This window comes from Ammospiza nelsoni, chromosome 9, assembly GCF_027579445.1.
Source record: "Ammospiza nelsoni isolate bAmmNel1 chromosome 9, bAmmNel1.pri, whole genome shotgun sequence".
Taxonomy (NCBI): domain Eukaryota; kingdom Metazoa; phylum Chordata; class Aves; order Passeriformes; family Passerellidae; genus Ammospiza; species Ammospiza nelsoni.
The window spans coordinates 8,496,376-8,518,653 of NC_080641.1; the positions used below are offsets into that span (position 1 = coordinate 8,496,376).

General features: G+C 48.4%; 1 protein-coding gene across 1 annotated transcript in view; it reads right to left on the reverse strand.

The window, feature by feature from the left end:
* CACNA1E (calcium voltage-gated channel subunit alpha1 E) overlaps positions 1 to 1,592 on the reverse strand; it is a 104,681-nt gene extending 103,089 nt beyond the window's left edge. The window contains exons 1-2 of the mRNA XM_059477931.1: positions 1,402 to 1,592; positions 677 to 943 (exon numbers count right to left, since the gene is read on the reverse strand). Of these exons, the coding sequence (XP_059333914.1) occupies positions 677 to 942 (266 nt within the window). The 5' untranslated portion in view covers position 943; positions 1,402 to 1,592. The remainder of the gene's footprint in view (positions 1 to 676; positions 944 to 1,401) is intronic.
* Between the last annotated feature and the right edge of the window lie 20,686 nt (positions 1,593 to 22,278).

Below are 22,278 nucleotides of genomic sequence, written 5' to 3' on the forward strand. Positions count from 1 at the left end.
GAGGGATGGAAGGATAGAGGAGCAGGGGAAGGAGTGGGAGAGATCTGCACCCTCCACCCTGCGCTAGCAGAGGGGTCCCTGGGATAAAACCGTGCCAGCTTCACCCAAAAAAGGCCACGGGGCACAGCCAGAGGCTCCCACCATCCTTCCCTCTGCCGCAGGGAGGGAGCAGCCAGTTTCCAGAGCCACCACGGGGGCTGGGGGCTGCAGGGCAAGGGCGGCTGTGCCCCTGCCAGGCACACAGAGTGGGGACAGAGCCACCACCCAGCAGGGACTGGGGACACACGGGGCTCCCCAGGGTGGGGTGGGGTGACAAAACTCCACGAGACATCGAGGCACAGAGGAAAGGCCACTGCCTCCCACCTCCCCAGGCACGCACACAGAGCATCCCAAAGCACGCAGGGATCACAGCACCCGTCCCTATCAGCACGGGGGATAATAAATCCAAGCCTCAGGAGGGGCTGGGGGATTCCCAAGGGGGGGAAAAGGGGCTCAGCTCCTGTGAGGATCCGAGGACAGGAGGGGGAGCAGCAACAGGGCGAGGAGAGCATCCCCGGGGGCCGGGGCACCCCTGTGGGCACATCTTACCTGCCCGACAGTGCCACACACGCGTGTCCTGGGCAGCCCCCGAGGCAGATCCGGGCAGCACGGCTCACGGGGGCCGCAGAAAGGATATGGCCAGTCGATGAGCTTCTTGGCATATTTCCTGACTATGTTTTCTTCCCCGAAGAGGAAGAGCGATCTGTTGACGGTGAAGCAGTTCTGCCGGACGGGGATGGGGTTGTACAGAGCCATAGTCCGGGCTCTCTGCGCTTTGGTTTGCTTGAAGGCTCCCGGGCTGCCTCCCGCAGGGGCAGCAGCTCCTTGCCGGCTCCGGTTCTGCTCGGAGCCCCCATCTCCGGAGCCCAGCCTGCCGGCCACTGCCTCCCCGAAGCGAGCCATCCTGCAAGGAAACGCACAGGTAAGCCAAAGCAGCGGCACCGAGGCGGCGGAGGGGGGGGAGGGTGGGAAAGAAGAGGGAGGGGGTTTGCGGGGCGCAGTCCCAACCACAGCCCCCTCCTCCTCTCCGGGTGATGCTCAGCCCCGGCTCTGCTCCATCCCTCCGGGGCACCCGCGGCAGAGAGGAGAGGCGGCACCGGCTGGGCACGGGGGGCAGCCGGGCCCCCCCAGAACGGCCACCCGGGCAGCGGGGCGGGCAGCCAGCCCTCCTCCCCCTCCTCCTCCTCCTCCGTGCCCAGCGGAGGCCGCAACCGCGGGGTCCCTAAGCACCTTCCCCCCGAAGCAAGGGGTTAACCCCAGGCACATCCCCCCCAGAGCAGCCCCCCACCCCCCGCAGCAAGGGCAGGAGCCGGGTCCCTGCGGCCACCCCGCGGCACGGCAAGGCACAATTGGGAACAGCACCCGGGCGAACAGGTTGCAGCAGCGTGGTCCAGCCTAGTTGGAGCCAAGTGTCCAACTCCTTCCTCCCGGCTCCATCTTCAGCATCCTGCGGGAGCCCGGCCGCCCATGGCAGGGCCGGAGGGGGCACACGGGCGGTGGGCAGCGATGCCCGGCCCTTGGCTGCCGGGGCAGGAGCACGCAGGGCTTCCCGCAGGAGCCGGGCCACGGAATTAGAGGCGGCTGGCGCGGCTCTGCAGCTCGGGGACAGCCGGCTCTAATGAAGGCAGCGGCAAGGCAGGCGCACAGCAGCGCGCACACACGCCCGGCTCGCTGCCTCGCTCCATCCAGCGCGTTCTTTTGGCAAGCACGGGAGCTGCCGCAAAGGAAAATCAGAGGCGAGGGGTGGGTCTGAAGGGAACAAAGGCAATGGGGGAGCCCCCACCCTGCCAGAAGCGCGCACACACTCCCCCCACCATCCCCATCCCCGCCCTGGCTGCAGAGGGCTTTCCAGCACACGGGTGGTCCTAGGTGAGGGGCTGAATTGGGGGGCAAAGGGGGGCTGCCCTCCCTGCATCTCCCCCAGCCGCCTCTCTGTGGGCACACGCATTATCCTGCCCATGCCCGGGGCGATCCGGAGCCGCCCGATGCCCGCGGGTGCCCGGGGAGTGCCCTGCTGCTCACTCGCATACAGATGAGCCTCCACACCTCGGGATTTTCCTCCTCTTGACACACGAGGTTGGCTGGGAAAAGCGGCTCGTCCAGGAGGTGTAAACAACCCTTGGGCTGGATGTGCCCCCCTGCAGGAGCTTCCCTGGGGCTGGGGATGACCCTGCTCCCCCCTCTAGTGAGGGCAGGGCAGTGGGGACACTGCTGCTGCTGCAGTGCCAAGGTCACCCAGGGTCCCCTGGGGCTGTGCTGAGCTGTGCCCCACTCTGGGGGCTGCCTGCACACCCACCCAGCTTTGGGGAACCCACCCTGCCCTGCTGGCACACACAGGGTGCCCCCAGGGATGTCCCCAGGGCCTCTTGGCACAGCAGGGCACAGCACACCACACACCCTGAGAGCTGTTCACATGCAGGGTCCCCCACTCCTCCTGCTGAACCCCAGGGCCTGTGACACCCTCTCTACCTGCATTTCCCACCCCATGGCTCCAGCCAGCAGCACAGGACACCCAGGGTCCCTGCCATGCTCTTCCCTTGTCCACCCCACCAGCACCCTGCCCTGCAAGCACAGTGCCTGCTGCCCTGCCCCTCACACCTGAAGCCAGGGCTGCTTGAGGCATTTCAATTTTAATAAATAAATTACTAAAGCTCCTAATCACATAAATCATTGACTCATTTGGGCCAGGGCTTCTCCATCCGTGCAGCCTGGCAACACCTGAGCAGGGACTGGACACTGAGCACTCTGCAGGCTCTGGAGTGGCTGAAGGGCCACAGGGTTTGGGGTTTTTTTGGGCCAGGCTCTGCTGGGTGCACTGCCAGGAGCCCTTGGTCTGGCTGGGTGAGAAAGAGGAAGGGCCAGATCCTCCTCAGCAAGGCAACAGAGGAGTGTTTGCAAAAAGGGCTGTGGGATCTCTGCCCCAAGCTCAGCCAGGCACCCACCAGCTCCCTGTGACACCCAACCCTTCTTAATTCTCTCCTTCCAATGATGTTTATAACCAAAGTGGGGTACCTGGGGGTGAACAACAAGCCCCTGCAGCCCAGAGTGGAGCAGAGGTACCCAGATCCCTCCCAAAGCACAGTGACCCTGGCTCTGCATTCTACTGACATCAGGCAAGGGGGTGGCCACAGCAGCCACCAAGCTGGTTACAGTCCCTTCCATCCAGCCCAGGCAAGACACTGCCCCAAACGAATCAATTTGTGGTTCACCCCACCTCTTCCTCTTCCTCCACCTCCTCCTCCTCCTTCCCACCAACGCTGCTCTTGCCACCTTTCAGCCCTATTAATTAAGCCTGAGGCTGGTCCATTGCCAGGGGCAGCTCCTCGGCCTTGCAGAGCTCCTGCTCCTGCTGCCCCAGCCCTGTCCCACCCCTGCCTGCACAGCAAGGCCTCCCCCAGCCCAAATTCAGAGCTCCGGGATGATGGGGAGGGCTGCACCAGCACTGCATCCCTGCCTGGCTCTGAGCAAGGGCTGAGGAGGAGGAAGGCAGCCTTCATCCTCATTCCCTGAAAGCAGGGATCTGAGTACCTCAGATCCAGGTAAGATCCCTTACCTGGACACTTCTGCTGGGGCCCTGAGCTGTGCCCTGAACCCAGAGCCAGCTCTCACCCCTGCTCCACACTCACTGCTGCAGAGGATGACCCCGCTGGGAGCCTCTCTCCTGCTCAGACAGTGCTAAAGGATGGGATATTTATGAGAAAGCAGCTCCTTAAGAGAAGATTGAGAGCCAAAAGGAAATAAATTTAAAAAAAAAAAAACCTCTCTGGCTATGCCAAGAGATGCAGGCTCTGTTTCCCAGGATGTTTATTGCCATCCTCATCCTGACCCTCACCCAGCACGCTGGGATTTGTGAGTCAGGGACAAGCGTGGCTGATGCCCACATGATTCAACGTGGCCCAGGGACTCAGAGCCAGCTCTGTGGGGCTGTTTGGGTTTTTTATGAGGGCAGGAAATGCAGGAAGACAGGGAACAGCAGGTGCCAGGACAGGAAGGTGCTGGGGATGAGCTCGGTTTTACAGAGCCAGGCTAACACTCCAGCAAGCTCTGAGGAGGAGCAGCTGAGGGAGATGAGGGGGGGCTCAGCCTGGAGAAAGGGAGGCCCAGGAGAGACCTGGTTGCTCCTGAAAGGAGGATGAAGCAAGGTAAGGGTTGGTCTTATTGCTCCTGAAAGGAGGATGAAGCAAGGTGAGTCTCTTCTGTTAGGCAACAAGTGACAAGAGGAAACAGCTTCCAGTCACACCAGGGGATGTTCAGGCTGGATTTTAGGAAAGGTGCCTTGTCCAAAAGCATTGTCTGGCCCTGGAAAGGGCAGCCCAGGGAAGTGGTGGAGTCACCAACCCTAGAAGGATTTGGAGATGTGCACATGTGGCACTTGGAGACACAGCCGGGTGGTGGCCTTGGCAGTGCTGGGTTAGTGTGTTGGGAAGGGTGAAAGTTTGACAAGAAAGTCTCACAGATATGGATGCTTGGCAGAAAGATTTTTGGAGGTAGAATCTGAAGAAGAATAGAAAGGAAAGCAAGTTTTGATATAGAAGAAAAGACTGAGCCAGTCTGACTGGCTAACCAAGAAGGCAAAGGTTGTGTTAGTTAGAAGGGGTTTTTATGGCTTAGAGCAAAGGATAAACCCACCCCAAACAAGAAGATGTTTTTACCAAGCAGGAAGATAGCACAGGCAAACAAGGCAGCAAATCCTGCAACAAAAAGTCTCAGAATTTTCCACTGCAAGGAAACTGAAAAAACAACTTCTAGCTTAAACTGTAATGTACTAACTTTTAGTGATTGGAGAATAGTGACATGAATATGGTAATTATGGCAGTTGTGATGGGCTATAGATAAAAGTGAAGGTATAGATTGGTTCTGCTGTATTAAGGTGCTCAGCAAAGAAAAGCATAGAATGCATTGTAACCTAAAGAAAAGTATAGAATGCATCGTAACCTAAACTAAGGGTGTCCAGGCCTGCCTGCAGCTGGAGCTGACAGCTGTAGGCACAGGCTCTGTCCTGCTGTAACACCTTGGATGGAACAAACTGATTTTGGAGAGCTGCCTGGAGTCCCACATCCCTCATTAACGTTGGACTCGATGAGTTTAAAGCCTTTTCCCACCTGAACGATGCCACATTCTGTGATTCTCACACCCGAGTCCCCTCCGTGCTCTGTCCCCGCCTCTCCCAGCCCCGCCAGCAGGGCCGGACACCCCATGGCACACGGGGGTGTCCCTGCGGGATCCCGGTGTCACATCCCGGTGTCACATCCCCCTCCGTGGAGCCGCAGCCGCTCCGGCATTGCCATCTAGCGGCAGCTGTCCCCTCCCGGCCACCCCAGGGATGCTCGGATCGGGTGAGAGCCCCCCGAGCATCCCTTTGTGCGGCCAGCGGAGTATCCCAAAATCTTTGCGTTGCTGGCTGCAGGCACCAAAAAATACAAAACCAAACAGACAAACAAACAACAACAAAAAAAAACCAACACCCAAAAAATCCCACAAAAAAAAAAAAAACCCAAACAAAACCAAACCAAACAAACAAAAAACCCACCAAAACAAAAAAACAACAGCAACAAAAAAACCGAAAAACGCCACCAAGAAAACAAAACAAAACAAAAAAAAATCCCCAAAAACAAAACCACAAAAAAAAAACCAAAAAAAAAAATTCCCCCAAATCAAACAAAAAAAAACCCACAACAACAAAAAGAAAACGCAAAAAAAACCACCAAGAAGACAAAAAAAACCTAAAACAAAACAAAACCACAAAAAACCAAATAAAAACCACAAAAAAACCCCAAAAAATCCCCCCAAACCAAACAAAAAAAAAACCACATTAAAAATTCAACAAAAAGCCCACAAAAAAACCCCACCAAGAAAACAAAAAAGTCCCTAAAATGAAAACAAAACATTAAAACCACAAAAAAAAAACCAAAAACAAACAAAAAAAAACCAAAAAATCCCCCCAAAACAAACAAACAAAAATCTCCTGTCTGTGCATTGGTAGGTAGAGATTTGGTGCCCCTGGGCACCAAAATAAACCCACCCCAAAACAAAAAAACTAAATAAAAGAAAACAAAAAACTCACCAAAACAGGAAACAACAAAAAAAAAAAAAACCCAAAACACCAAAAAACCAAAAGAATCCCTAAAAAACAAAACAAACAAACACAAAAAACAAAACCAAAAAAAACCACAAAAAACAACCAAAAAACCCCACCAAGAAAACAAAAAATCCCCCCAAAACAAAACAAAACAAAAAAAAACGCATCAAAAAAGCAACAAAAAACCACACAAAAAAACCCACAAAAAATCCACCAAGGAAACAAAAAAATTCCCCCCAATAAAATGAAAAGCAACCAACCAAACAAAAAAGACCGAAAAAAGCAAAAAAAGACCTCACCAAAAAAACCACAAAACCTACAAAAAAAACCAACCAAAAATCCCCCAAAACCAAAACAAACAAAAAACACAACAAAAGACCCACAAAAAAGCCCCAACCAAGAAAATCAAAACACCCACCAAGAAAACAAAAAAATCCCCCAAAATCAAAAACAAAAGCAAAAAACCACCAAAAAAACCCCACAAAAATCCAAACAAAAATCCCCCAAAACCAACCAACCAAACAAAAAAACACACAAAAAAACCCACACAGAACAACAACAACAAACAACAACAACAAAAAAACCACCAAAAAAACCAAAACCTAACGAAATCAAAGAACCCCAAACAAACAGGAAAAAAAAAAAAAAAAAGAAGAAGAAGAAGAAACCAAAAATCAAAACCAAAACTCAGGAACTAATGTTAAAAGCATCCTCTGCCTAACCCCAGGATGCTCAGAACACCAGAGCTGCTCCAGTGCCTAAAGGGACTCGAGAGAGCTGGAGAGTGAATTTGGGCAAGGGCCTGGAGTGACAGGACAAGGGGGAATGGTGAGATGGGATATTGGGAAGGAATTCCAGAGAATTTCTTCCCAAGGGTGCCCAGAGAAGCGGTGGCTGCCCCATCCCTGGAAATGTCCAAGGCCAGGCTGGATGGGCCTTGGAATAACCTGGGATAGAGGAAAGTGTCCCTGCCCATGGCAGAGGGGTTGGAGCAAATGATTTTTAGGGTGCCTTCAAACCTGGGCCATTCTATAATTCTAATAGAGTCTGAAGAGGGAGGACAGGCTCCCCTTCCATGACTGATATTCCCAGGCCTGCTCTCATCTTAGAAAGTGCCTTTTGGCATCCTGATTTATTTTTTAAATGTGGCTATGCTGAGAGGAAAAAAAAAAAATTTAAAATTAAAAAAAAAAAAAATCAAATGAGAGGCATCTCTCCAGTGTGCTCTGGCCAAGTTTCAAATTGGGAGGAGTAGCTGTGACTCAGAAGTGTGTTGATAACCATGCAGGAATGCAGGGTTTTTTCCAGGAACAGTTTCATAAATTTTATATATATATTTTAGTGAGTTTAGCATGCATATTTGTAAATTTTTATGTTTAACCATTGAGTGTAGTTTTGATATTTTGTTAAGCTAAAAACACCAAACATCTTAAAAACTTGGCAGTTGGAAGCTAAAAAGTGTTATGTTATTTTGAAAAATTAAATTTCTCTTAAAATGCACCTTATAAATACACACATTAATGGTGTCTCTGATGCCATTATGATTTTTTAAATTTTTTTAGTGGTTTTAACATGCATATTTGTAATTTTTTAAGTTTAATCATTGAGCATAGTTTTGATATTTTGTTAAGCTAAAACATCAAACATCTCAAAAACTTTGCATTTAGAAGCTAAAAAGTGTTATATTATTTTGAAAAATTAAATTTCTCTTAAAATACATCTTATAAATACACACATTAATGGTGTCTCTGATGCCATTATGATTTCTAAAATTTTATATATATATATATTAGCGGTTTTAACATGCATATCTGTTAATTTTCAAGTTTAACCATTGAGCGTAGTTTTGATATTTTGTTAAGCTAAAAAAACCTAAATATCTCAAAAACTTGGCAGTTAGAATCTAAAAAGTGTTATATTATTTTGAAAAATTAAATTTCTCTTAAAATACATCTTATAAAAGAAGATTAAACTCATTTAAGGGAGATGTGGCCCCACACTCTGCACTGCAGATGTGGGGCCACGTGCATAGAGTGGGGCTTCTCTGTATCAGAGCCACTGGTACAGGAGAATGCTGTTGAATCTTGAATTAAAGGTGGACTTAGCAACCAAATGGTGGGATCACAGAATGGACTGGGTTGGGAAGGACCTTTAAAGGCCATTTAGTCCGATTCCCAATCTTCAACTAGACTTTTAAATGATGGCAGGCTGTGAGAATATTAAAGACAGAAAAGGAACCTCCAGCACTGGGCGCTTTTGGGGGCACAGCAGGGATGTGCACTCAGCCCCACAGAACCCACAGGGGCTGATTTCCAGCAGGGATGGATGTGCACCCAGCCCCACAGAACCCACAGGGGCTGATTTCCAGCAGGGATGGATGTGCACCCAGCCCCACAGAACCCACAGGGGCTGATTTTGGGGCTCACTCTGTCCCTGTAGGGGTTAAGTGCCTGCACTCACCCACCCCCACAGGGCTCAGCACTTTGTGCTCCCCAAAAACACCCAACCAAAACCCAGAGCCACCTCTGAAGTCAAACAACTTCAGGGGGGTTGCTGGCCCCTTCAAACATAGGCAGGTGAGACCCCATCACCCCAAAACTACTGAGAAAAGGGACAGCATTGCAGGGATGCTTCCCCCTAGCCTGACACTGCCTGCTCTCCCCTTTCCTACCCAAATACCCCACTCTGAGAGCTCCTGGCAATGCAGAGCTCCTCAGGCCAATCCTGCCTCAGCCCTGGAGGTTTTGTGGCTCAACTGAAGGGCCCTGCAATAATCAGCCATTAATAAATTGCCTGGAGTGCCCTGCTGCTTCATTCAGCTTTGCCAGCCCAGGCTGTAATTGGCATTTGCAGTCACATCCTGCCTGCTCTAGGCAGGCTGCAGCAATCCCCCCTCTCAGTGAACAGCTGTCCACCCTCCTCTCTTTGCCACCACATTAAAGGGAATTTCCATGGCTGTTTCCAGCCCCCAAATCCCTGCACACAAGCAAGAGCTTGTGGAGCATCCCAGGCTGATGGCAGGAGGTGAGATCACAGATCCCCACTCTCCTCCACCTCACACAGGTCCAGCTTTGGGCAAGGCACTTCCAGTGAAATCCACTTGAGAAGATCCAATGAGGGAAAATAGGGATTTTTCAGAATGGCCATGCCCAAAATATTTGGGCTGAGCAGCATGGAGAAAGGGAGAGCAAAGAGGTGAGGAAGGGATGGAGCAGAGACCCGGGGGGAAATTCTCCTTCTTGCCACCAAAGAGCCAGACAGCAAGCTGCCAAACTCTACATGTGTGTGGGAACAAGCTCAGAAAATACATCCCCAGAGCCATCCATGAGCAGCCAACAGCAGAAAACTTATTTCTAGCCTGTCAAAGGCTTGGAGAGGGATTTCTAGAAGCATTTTTTCAGCTGCTGCACTACCCAAAGCAAAAGAAATCCCCCAGCCTCCAGAGGGGTCCGGCACAGCAGTGTTAGCTCCTGCCAAAGCCAGCAGGAGATTTTCTTCTTTCTTATACCCTTTTTATTCTCATTTTCACCCCTCCAAGAGGCAGGTCCATGCCTGAGGAGCCTCCAGTGCTTTCTCTGCTCTCTGCCCACCTTGCAAGGCTCAAGGTGGATAAACCTAGCAGAGCACCCAGTGCCAGGAGCCTCCTTCCTGCCCTTGTGCTGCAAACACCCCTTGCAATAAAAAGGATATTATATTATATTCTTTTTATTATTGTTCTTATTTATATTATATTCTTTTATGGTCCATAAAAAAGCAAGAAAGCGAGTTCTGGACCACAGCTCCACCAGCTCCATCACCAACCTAAAGAAACCAAACTCCCAGGCTCAGCTTTCCCCAAAGCAGCCCTGCTAGCAAACAGGGGTGGCTTTGACAAAACCACGTTGTCAGGACAAGAGCCAGGAGAAGACAGAGCTGTTGAAAAATTTTTTTTTCTTTTTTTTCAGCAGGTCTGAACTTGCACTGAGCAGCTGATGCTCAAGACAGCCAGAGAAGCCCCATCCCTGGCGTGCAGCCAGAAAGGAGATGCTGCTTCCCTCTCCCAAACCTGTGAAAGAGAAAAGGCCAAAGGAGCAAAACCTCTCTCTGAGAGCTCCTCAGTGCTGGGAGGTGTGAAAAAGCTTCCCCCTTGCTGCAGTCACAGACAGGCAGCTCAGCAGCCTCCCTGAAGACAAACACCCTCAGCAGCCAAGGCTGAGCACGGCCCCCAGCATTCCTCAATGGGGAAAAAGTCATTGAGGAATTTTTGGGCTTAATTCCACCAGGGAAAATGCAAGGGAAAGTGTCACATTCATATTTTGTGCAAAATCCCTTCACGCAGGATTTTTCTCCTGGGAAGCTGAGAAGCCTCAGAGAAAAAAGAAAACAACAATTATCTGATTTGCTTCTCCTGTGTTTTGCTGCTTTGGAATGTGGTTTGGAGATTGTTTATCCAACAGGTGATTGTTTCATAGGTTTCACGTGAATTGTTTTGACTCATTGGCCAATCAGGGCCAAGCTGTGTCAGGACTCTGGAAAAGTCAGGAGTTTTCATTATTATCTTTTTAGCATTGTGTAAGTATCCTTTCTGTATGCTTTAGTATAGCATAATTATAACACAATGTAATGTAATGTAATGCAGTATAATATAGCATAATAAAATATAGTATAATATAATATGATGTAATGTAATGTAATGTAATATAATGTAATGTAATGTAATGTAACATATAACATATAACATGTTACATAATATATAAAAATAAATTAGTCTTCTGAGAACATGGAGTCAGATCCATCATTCCTCCCTGCCACGGGGCACCCCACAAGTACAATAGGAAAGGAAGTTACAGCGTATCAGGTGCTGTCTATGAGTTGCAGGGATGGGACATCCACAACTTTTCTGAGCAACCTGTGCCAGAGCCTCCCCACACTTAGTTGAGAAAATGCCATTTTGGGAGTGCCCAGTGAACCATCCTCTGTATTTTCAAATGGAAATGTGGAGAAAATGAAAAATAAGTGATTGTCTGATCAAACTAGATCCCTCCTGAGGTCCCTGAATTAATCTATTACACTGTTATCCCTGAAATACAAACAGTGTGGGAAGTGGGAGGGTCAAGGCAGGTACTACACTGGAGAAATAGAGAATAGTAAATAACATTAACCCTACAAACTGGAGAGACTGGAAAACACCTCTGTCACAAACAGCAGCCAGCCTCCCATCAGAACCACACAGGGACAGCTGGGAACTGGCTGGGAGAGGGGAAGAGGCTGAATTATTCCAGAGGAGGGAAAGGATGAGGATGAAAATGAGCAGGAAATATCAGAAGTGTGAGTGCTGCAGCGAATCACGCTCTGCCAGTGCAGGGAGATGCTAAAAACCAGGCAGTGCTGAAGCTGTGCTGCCATCCTGAGGGACTCCAGCAGCCTGGAGGAACAGCAGAAGAGCAGCGTGGAGCTGGAAACACCAAACCCTGCACTGGGGGAGCAACAAACCTGTCTGTGCTGGCTGGGGAAGGGCTGGGCAGGGAGAGCCCCACAGAAATCACAGAATCACTGGGTTGGAAGAGATCTCCAAGACCATCGAGTCCAACCCAGCCCCAACACCTCAACTAAACCCTGGCACCCAGTGCCACATCCAGGCTTTGTTAAACACACCCAGGGATGGGAACTCCACCACCTCCCTGGGCAGCCATTCCAGAGCTTTATCAATCTTTCTGTGAAAAACTTTATCCTAATATCCAGCCTATATTTCCCTTGGTGCAGCTTGAGGCTGTGTGCTCTGGTTGTGTCAGTGCTGCTGGAGAAAGAGCCCAGCCCCAGCTGAGCACAGGCACCTTTCAGGAGCTGCAGAGAGTGATGAGGGCACCTGTGAGTCTCCTTTTCTCCAGGCTGAGCATTCCCAGATCCCTCAGTCATTCCTCATAGGGTTTGTGTTCCCAGTGCCTCCTCAGCCTCTTTGCCCCCTCTGGATGTGCTCAAACATCTCAACATCCTTCCCAAACAAAGGGGACACAGCACTCACTCAGGGTGTACCCTCAGCAGTCCCAAGGACACATCCCAAGGGACATGGTGGCCACCAGCACTATGCTCTTACAAAAAATGGGCCAGCAACTCCCTGGGGTGTGTCAGGCAAAGCCAGTGGGTCAAGGAGGTGGCCTGTCCCCTTCACTTAGCCCTGGTGACACATCCAGAGTGCTGTGCCCCGCAGGGCAGGGGACAGGGGCTCCTGGAGCAGCTCCAGGGAAGGTGACAGAAGGACAGGAGCTGGGAGAGCTGGGGCTGCTCAGAAGAGGCTCACAGAGGATCTGATCCATGCACAGAGGGAGAGAAGAGGCAAAGCTCCTCCAGAGGCTTCAGACAACAGGCACGAACTGCCACAAAACCAATTCTGCCTGCACAGAGGAATAAACTTTTTCACTGTGAGGGCAAGGAAACATTTTGGACAAGCTACCCAGAGAGGCTGTGTGTCACAGACATGTTTTTATGAAAATCCTTTCCTTAGGAATTTTTCTCCTGAGAAGCTGAAGGCCTCAGGAACAAAATGTAATCAATGATTATCTGCTGCTGTGGAATGCAACAGGTGCATCTGTGATTGGTCTCATGTTGGATGTTTCTAATTAATGGCCAATCACAGTCAGCTGTCTTGGAGTCTGTCCAAGACCAAAGCTTTTGTTATCATTCTTTCTTTTTCTATTCTTAGCCAGCCTTCTGATTAAATCCTTGCTTCTATTCCTTTAGTACAGTTTTAATGTAATATATATCATAAAATAATAAATCAAGCCTTCTGAAACATGGAGTCAGATCCTCGTCTCTTCCCTCATATCCTCAGACCCCTGTGAACAGGGTCACAGCTGTGGGCTCTCCATGTGTGGAGACACTCAAAACCCACCTGGATGTTCTGCTGGGAGAAACCTGGAGGACATTGGAGCCTGCTATAGGTGTCCCTGCCTGAGGCTCTTTGCCACTTCCCTGCCCCACAATAACTCTGTGTTTCTGAGCCAGCCCCAGGCCAAGGGGGAAGCTCCTTCCAAAGGCTAATACGGCCCAATATGGGCAAAAGAGAACCAATATTGTTCCTGGCAAGCATAGACCACAGGTTGAGGTGCTACCAAAGCTTCCAAACAGCTGCAGCTGGGATTCCAGTGAGGGAAGCAGGGGCTGCCAGGAGGCAGTGGAAAAACACAAGGCAGCAGCTCCTGAGTGGAGGCATCTCCTGGGAACCACCTGAGGAGCTCCCTGGAACCACTTCTGAGCCTGCATTATTTCTGAATAAACTTAAGAACAATCAGCCTTTAACAGAAATCATTCTTAACAGGAAAGTGCTCTTAATTAACTTAATGGAATAATAAAACATAGCACTACAATGAAAATAACAACATGAGAAATTTACTGGAGAAAGTAAAAAGGGGACAAAAAGCATATTATGGTTTTAGGATAGTCTGTTTTGCTTGCAACAACTTGTGGCTTCATCAAAAACAAAGCAATCATTGTGCTCTCTTTTGTCCATATTGGTCCATATTAGTCTAAAATTTTTCCATTCCATATTTAAGGATTTTGTTCTGCTGGTGGGACTCCTGTCTCCCCCCTCTCTAGAAATATTAAATAACGCCTTCTGTAAGCCATCTCTTGGGAATTACCCTGTCCCTTCCATGCTCAGCTCCTGAGGAGCTCCCTGGAACCACTTCTGAGCCTGCACTGGTGGTGTTTGTGAGGGTCCCCAGGACGAGGTGAGAGATGAAAATCTAAGTTCTCAGAAGGCTGATTATTATATTATATTATATTATATTATATTATATTATATTATATTATATTATATTATATTATATTATATTATATTATATTATATTATATTATATTATATTATATTATATTATATTATATTACATTATATTATATATTATGCTATACTAAAACTGTACTAAAGAAATAGAAAGGATACAGACAGAAGGCGAAACAAGAATAATAATGAAAGCTCTGACTGACTCCTCAGAGTCCGACACAGCTGGTGGTGATTGGTCATTAATTAAAAACAATCCACATGTTTGGATAAACAATCTCCACACCACATTCCAGAACAGCAAAATAGAGAAAAGCTGAAGCTTCTCAGCTTCCCAGGAGAAGAAATCCTGGCCAAGGGATTTTTCAGAAAATATCACAGTGACATGCACTGGCTTGGACTCTCCTCGATGCCCACCCTTCTGCAGCCCTTGGGAGGCTCTGCAGGCACTGGAATTAGCTCAGGGAATTCCTGCAGGGTGTGCCAGAAACCCAGGCTTTGAGGAAACTGGGTGAAGGATGCTGCTGTTTCCACGCTGTTGCCAGGATATTCAGTGGAACTCGAGTTCATGCCACGTCAGAAAAACAAACTCTGTCAGAACCCAGGACATTGCTCTGGCTGTCCTGGGTGATTCCAGACCCTGGCAGGGGGCTCAGAGACCTTGGCACGGAGTCAAAAACACCTGTGCCTTCGATTTTAGCCCATGGAAACAATTACCAACTTTGTGTGAAGAGTTACAAGCCACAAGAGTTTGAGTAGAATGACAGTTAATTTGTCACAGGGTGAAAAAGTAGAATTTTGGGGGTTTAGAATGGGGGTTCAAGGGGCAAGATGGAATCTGGTGTGTCCTGTCCTCCTTCTTCTTGTCCTCCATCTTCTGCTGTGATGGTGACACTTCTGGATTGGTTTAGAGTAGAGACAGACTGTCTAACATAGGAGATAGGTATTGGGAAATTATGAAATTATTGTAAATAAAGTACAGGTAGTTCTTAGTATAAAAAGCTAACACCACCCCAAGGGCAGGGACTGTGCCACAACCTGACCTGCTGGACAGGTCTCAGCAGGTCAGAGACAGAATGGAACAGATAAGAGAAAATAAACAACCTTGAGAAACAGAACTGAGGAATCTCCACTTCTTCAGTCGTGGGGCTGGGAGAAAATAGACTTTCTGATACCTTGGAGATCATCTCAACCACAGAAAACCCAGAAAACTCCTCCCCAGGATGCAAACCTTGATCTGCACCAAAGGGAAGCAGGGAGAGCACAGGCAGGTTGTTGGGAAGGATGAAAGTTTGGCAAGAAAGTGTCACAGATATGCATGCTTAGCAGAAAGAGTTTTGAATGTAGAACCTGAAGAAGGCATAGAAATGAAAGCAAGTTTTGATATAGAAGAAAAGAATTGCTGAGCCAGTCTTACTGGCTAACCAAGGAGGCAAAGGGTGTGTTAGTTAGAAAGGATTTTTATGAGTTAGAGCAAAGGATAAACCCACCTCAAACAAGATGTTTTTACCAAGCAGAAAGATAGCACAGGCAAACAAGGCAGCAAATGTTGCAGCAAAATGGTCTCAGAATTTTCCACTGCAAGAAAACTGAAAAACAACTTCTAGCTTAAACTGCAATGTACTGACTTTTAGTGATTGGAGAACAGTAACATGAATATGGTAATTATGGCAGTTGTGATAGGCTGTAGATAATAGTAAAACTATAGATTGGTTCTACTGTATTAAGATACTCAGCAAAGAAAGGTATATAATGCATTGTAACCTAAACTAAGGGTCTGCAGGCCTGCCTGCAGCTGGAGCTGACAGTTGTAGGCACAGCTCTGTCACCCATGACCCTGGACTGCTGTAACACCTTGGATGGAATAAACTGCATTTTGGAGAGCTCCTCATCCCTCATTTTGGCTCTTACAGGAGGTTCAGGGCAGGTCCCTTTTGGAGAAATGTTTCTCTGCTGCTCAAGGCAAGGTGCCATGACAAAAGCCACATTTCAGGGCATGCATTTGTGCCAGGTTTAGCACACACAGATCCTTTTCACTGCCTGCACTGTTCCTCAGGCAGGTGGAAACAAAAACAGGCAGAGCCACATTAACAAAGAGACACTCATTAGGCTCAGAGAGGTTAATTGCTTCGCAGGGGGTTGCAGAAGATTTGGAAGCATGGGTGGATCTAGAGGAAGGATGTCCCAGGTACGGAATTCCCAGCATCAGCTCCTGCCTGAGCTGCCCCAACCCCATTTCCCAGCCCTCCAAAGCCCTGGGGTGATGGCAACAGACACCTGGAGAGGAGCCCAAGGTGGGCAAGGACAGACCCAGATGTGCTGGAACCCTGGCCACTGAGAATTTCACACTTTCTGTGCTGACAGGCACTGACCCCCAAGAGAACACTGCGTTTAACCTGAGGCCGTGGAGAAGGCTTCCAAAATTGAATGACAGAATTGAGATTATAGATGTGCAGTTTGAATAAAAGTGTGTAATATCACAGGGTGGAAAATTTAGAGTTTAAGGTTTTAGAATATAGTAATAAATGCAAAGCAAGATGGAGGTTTTAGGGCAGAGACTGATCCTTCTCCACCTTCTTCTTCATAGGTTTGGGTGGTTTTGTGTAATTGGGTAAAATAGTCCCCATTGTGGGCTACAGGTTGTTGGTTATTGGGTTAAAAGTAAAAATAATTCAGGTGTCACTTCTTAATTGGACAGTTTATCCTTGAAAGGCCTTGAGAGAGCTAGGGCTCCATTTTTACTTTTTTTAAGTACTGTAGAGCTCACAGTTTGTGAGACTGTGACATGGATAAGAACTAACAAACATCTGAGTCTGAACAAGAAATGCCATCTCATGCATTTAATCCCAACCTTGGCAGAGAAAAGAAGCAAAAGAATCAATAGTGCTGGGGAATACACTGGGAGACAGCAATGGAACTGGGGGAAATGGAACCAGCACACACGTAAAGGGCCCTTTGTCTCATTCAGCAAAAAGAAATTTAAAGAAAAAAAAAGGATGTAAGGGAAAAAAAAAAAAACTCGGCGTAATTTGTAATCTGGGATGCAGAGTGTGCACAGAACCAGGCAGAGGCTGCCAAGCCACAAAAAGCCAGTGAGATGTGTGAGCAGCACCCTGTGTCTCTGCAGCCTGTTCTGTTCCCTCCTGCCTCCCATCCATCCACACGGAGGCAGAGCTGTAGAACAGCCCAGCCCCACAGGGCAGCACCAAGCTCCCTGCAGCAGGCATTTGCTGGGTCTCCTTCTCCTGGCAGCTCCCAGGCTCCCAAAAAAAGGAGATGTCACAAATTCACAGCGCCAGAGATGTGAATTGAGATGCTGCAAGGCAGGACATCACCTTTATCTACATTTTCCTTTGGGGTCACTGTGCTGAGGGCAGAGTGTTTTGCTTCCCACAGGACACTTAGACCCTCCACCTCACTCAGGATTGGGATATTGGGACACACAGGACAGATTAGGGATTTTGTACCTGGCTAGTTTAAGAGATTTGATAACAGGATGCCTTGGCAAGAGCAAACAGAACTTTGAGGATTAAATCAAGATTGCAAGAAGATTCAATCAGACAGGTTTACCAGAAAAAGAAAATTACATCAGACTTCTGCAAGCAAGAGATGCTTAAAATGTATAAGTTTGTTTATATGAATTTTAACCAAATCACTGTAGTAAAACATTACTAGCCTTCCTAGAATAAGTATAAAAGCAGTTGTACTCCACAGTAAAATTGGATTCTTTGACCACCTCCAAGTCTTCCCCATCTCTCCTCATTGCTGATACCTCAGGTGCTCAAAGGCTGAATTACAGCATCCCACCCTCACTGTGCCACAGGTCTGCTGCTTTCCCCTCAGCCTCCTCCATTGCCTGCCCAACACCTGCCTGGAATCAGGCTTTTCCATGCACCCTGGCTGTAAATATCATCCCAAAACGAGAGCACAGCTTGCATTCCCCAAACTGCACAAACCGAGATTAAATCCCCATGCACATGTGGGTTTCAGCCATGCAAAGCAGGGCTGGGTCCTGTGTGCTTCAAACTCAGCCTGGAGCCTTTCTGGGATGTGCTCCCTGTCCTCACCATCAGCTGAGGAAGCAGCTGCTCCTCCTGGAGGAGCCACAGGAGGATCCCTGTTTGCGTGTTTTGATATGAGGAGCTTTTCTTCTGAGCTGTCTCTAAGCCCAGCACTACCCAAAGGGTGCTGCCAGGCATCCAGAGCAAACACAGCACTGATCCCACCTTGGGGCACTGCAGATCTCTCCAGGTTCCTCCATCCCTGAGCCCAGCGTGTGAGCACAGGGATGGAGGGCAGGGCAGCAGGCTGGCACAATGGAAAAATGGGGTTTAGTGTCTGCCCTGGGCTGGAGCCCCTCAGACATGAACAAGTTGGGCTGGAACATTCATTTTTCACCATAAAGTTAATCCTCCCCCAGAGCCACTGCCCCACAGGCACTTGGTATTTTCTGCCTTGGTTTCTTCTTGGGAAAAAAAACCCCAAAATACCAGGGAAAACATAATTTTATCCTTCCTATTCCTATTCTACTTGTGGAATTGTTTCCCTGGCAAAAGGCAGCAGAGGTTTAGTGAGGGTCAGACCTGCCAACACAAATAATACAATAACACTGGTGAGCACAAAGAAAGAACCTTTCTTCCCTACCCTCAGAGCAGCTAAACCACATCTGGCCACACACCAGCAGTGCCACATCTGCAAGGACAGGGGAGCTCATGCAGCATCTCTGGCTGTGCCCAGCACCCTGCAGAGCACCCAGCCACAGCCTGGAGCTGCTCAGACATTTTCCATGTTTCCCATGTCCCATTTAATGCTCTCCACCACACATGAAGCTAATGTTCCCATACCCTCCTCACTGCTAACCAGAGCCAGAGTGCCCCAGTGAAAGCCCCCAGGGTGATCCAAGGCAGGTGAGATGGGCCCTTTGGAAAATGAAATCATAGGGAAATTGCTTTGTTACTAATAAAATTACTCATAAGGAAATCAATTTGCTTTTTTTTCTCACCCACAGGGCATCCATCTATTGCCAGAAAACGTCTCTGGTGCTGGGGTTGCTGGTTCTGCACACCTGTGACTGGGCTTTGGGATTGCTGGTTCTGCCCACCTGCCTGGGCTTTGGCAAAGCTTTGGGGAGAGCACGGATGGCTTGTCCCAGAAGGACGGAATGGTTGGGATTGGAAGGGACCTTAAGGTTCATCTTGTTTGAGCCTCTCTGCCACAGGGAGCCACCTTCCATCTGACCATGGTGCTCCAAGCCCCATCCAACCTGGCCTTGGACACTTCCAGGGATCCAGGGGCAGCCACAGCTTCTCTGGACAACCTGTGGTGGGTCTCCCCACCCTCACAGTCAAGAATTCTTAACCTTAAACCCACTCACTTCCAGTTTAAAGCCATTCGCCCTCATCCTGCTTCACCAAAAGTCCCTCTCCTCCTGATGTTTGAGCCTGATGTTCAAGCAGGACCCTCTGGCACGTGGTTTTTGTGGCTTAGTGGGGTAGCAGGGCACAGAAATCTGGGAAAGGAACAGAGGAAGCCCCTTGGTGCTCACCAGTGAGAGTAATAGTGGATTTGTCTTTACAAATGAGCTGTGGGGCTGCTGGGAGATGAAACCAGCTCTGGGAGAGAAAAGAAACAATGGGAAGGATTCCACTGATTGATGAATGGAAAAAGATATTTGCTTTTACAAATAAACTTTAGGTTTGCTGATAAATTAAATTAGACATTGAGAGAGGAAAGAAACAATGGGGAAGAAAAAAACCTAAATTCTGTAAGAATTAAAAATGAAAAGGGAGGGTTGTACATTAGAGGGAAATCTTTGGTATCTAGCATATCAGGGAGTCTGAACCTCTCAGGTACCTCAGCCAATGGGGAAAACCCCCTAAATTCCATAAAAATTAAAAATTAAAAGGGAGGGTTGTACACTAGAGGGAAATCTCTGGTATCAGGTGTTTCGGGAAGTCTGAACCTCTCAAGTACCTCAGAAATGGGGAAAGAGAGAAGGGAAATGCAGCTGGGAAATTGGGATAAAAAGGAGGCTGCGTCCTCCAAAAATTGGAGAGACGCCAGGGGAATGCCCCATGGCCTCTCCCTTTATTGGAATAAAGCAAAAGGACTCCTCCGTCTCCTTTTTGGACACAAACTTCTGGTGTTTGTGGATTAATTTTCCTGACACCCACATCCCAGGAAGATTCCTGGTACAGGCAGGGAGTGGGGCTCTCTGCTCCTCAGTGGGACATGGGGGCTGCAAAGCCCAAGGGCCAGAGCCCATTGTCCTCCCCAGCATCACAGCCTTCCAGAAAACCATCACAAAATGGGATGAAATAACAAACCAAATCACCCAGGAGCTGGGAAATGCAAAGCCAGGACCCTTCCAGCCTGGGGAAGCATCCTCTTAAACCACACTGAGCATTCCCTCTGGGTTAAAAACAGAAATATTGGGCTTTTGGGGGCTTTTTTTTTTAATATTGTGTTGCTGGTTGGAGCAACTGAGGGCAGCCAAAGGTGGGCACATCCCACCAGCAGGAGCAGGAAGAGCTCCAGCCCCACGTCCCTGCCACCAAGCAGAGCTGTGGAGCTGCAGGCTGCTAATTAGTGAGCCAACAATTAAGGAGGCCACCCCTCAGCTTCCTGCCCCGCCATGATTTATTCATCTGGCACCCCCAGGGGGCTGCACAAGATAACGAGGCACTGAGCACCTGCCGAGCCCATATGGCAATTTATTATTTCCCTGCAAAGCCAGGAGGTTCCCTGGGCACGAAGGGATGAGCAGGGCCAGGGAGAGCCCAGCCCCAGCCATGGTCTGCTCTCCAAATAAAAGCAGGAGCAGCCTCAGCCTTATCACAAGTGGTTTAATCATGGAAACCATCCCAAGGAAACCCTACCAGCCTCACACGAGCAGAGCACTGACCTAGATCTTGCCAAAGCAACGTGCCACATCTAATTAATTCGAGGGCTCCCGTCTCCTTTGGGTGTTTTATTAAACATTTTTCCCCAAATCAGCTTCTGGAGGCAGGGAACTGCTCCAGACCAGTGATAGTGGAGGAGGATGTGCTGCAACAGCTTATGCCAGGCTGTCTTGCTGATTGCTGGGCAGGCACAGGGAGGGGACATTGGTTTTTTTTAAAAAATACTATTATTACTACTACTACTACTACTATTATTATTATTATTATTATTGTTATTATTATTGTTATTATTGTTATTGTTATTTCTATTTAATTAATATCACTATTATTATGATAGTGATTATAATTTTGATTATAATTTTAATTATTTTAATTTAAAATATAAAATAATAATATTTTTATTAATAATATTATGTTATTTCTATGTGGGACTGAAGTACATGGCCACAGCCTTGCCATACACTGAGCATAGGGTGAGAGAGCCCAATCCAGGACTTGGAGCTGGGCTTTTCTCACAGCACCAAGGCAAAACATGAGAATAAGTTAATTAAAGGAAAATAATAAAATAACCTGTGGGTTCTAGCTCTTGTTTTCTCAAGTTTGTTAATGTCCCAGCTTGCTCTGATTCAGGAAGTCTTGGGCACCTTTTAGAATTGAATACAAATCATGGAAAAAGCCTCTAAGATCATGTCCAACCCTTGGCTCAGCACTTCCAAATCCCACAAAAAATGTCCCCAACCACCACAGCTACAGATAATCCCCTCATAGCTGGGTCAAGCCGCAGAAAAAGCAGAAAGGCAACAGCCCCAAATGTTATCTAAATACCCAGATACTGCCAAGGGAAACTGCCTGGAGGACTTCCTAAACAGAAAGTTTCCAACTTTGACCTGCCACCCCACAATCTGAGGACACACCATTCCCACGGGATGCCACCCTCCAGCTCAGAGTCAGGAGATGGAGCCCAGCTGTCACCACAGGGAGCCAAGAGGACAGCCCCAGTCCCTCCCAGCAGCCCCACACAAGACAGGGAATGCTCCCAGTCCCCCCAGCTGCCCACCTGGGCTGGGGCTATTGCATTTGTAGGGATGCCCAACAAAGGCAGGAATGATGCATCTGACTGTATGTTTTTAGAGGGTTAATTTATCATTTTATGACACTATATTATAGTAAAGAATACTAAACTAAACTATACTAAAGAATACAGAAAGGATACTTACAGAATGCTAAAAAGATAATAATGAAAACTCGTGACTGTCAGGACCCAGGGCATCCCTCTGGCTGTCCTGAGCAGCCAAGACCCCTGCCAGGGGGCTCAGAGACCCTGGCACAGAGCCCAAAATGCCCCTGTGGGTTTGATTATGACCCGTGGAGCAAATTATCAACCTTGTATGAAGATCAGCAGGCTACAACAGCTTAAATAGAATATTAGTGAAGTTATCACAGGGTGGAAAAGTAGATTTTAGGGTTTTTGGTATGGGGGTTCAGGAGGCAAGATGGGGGGA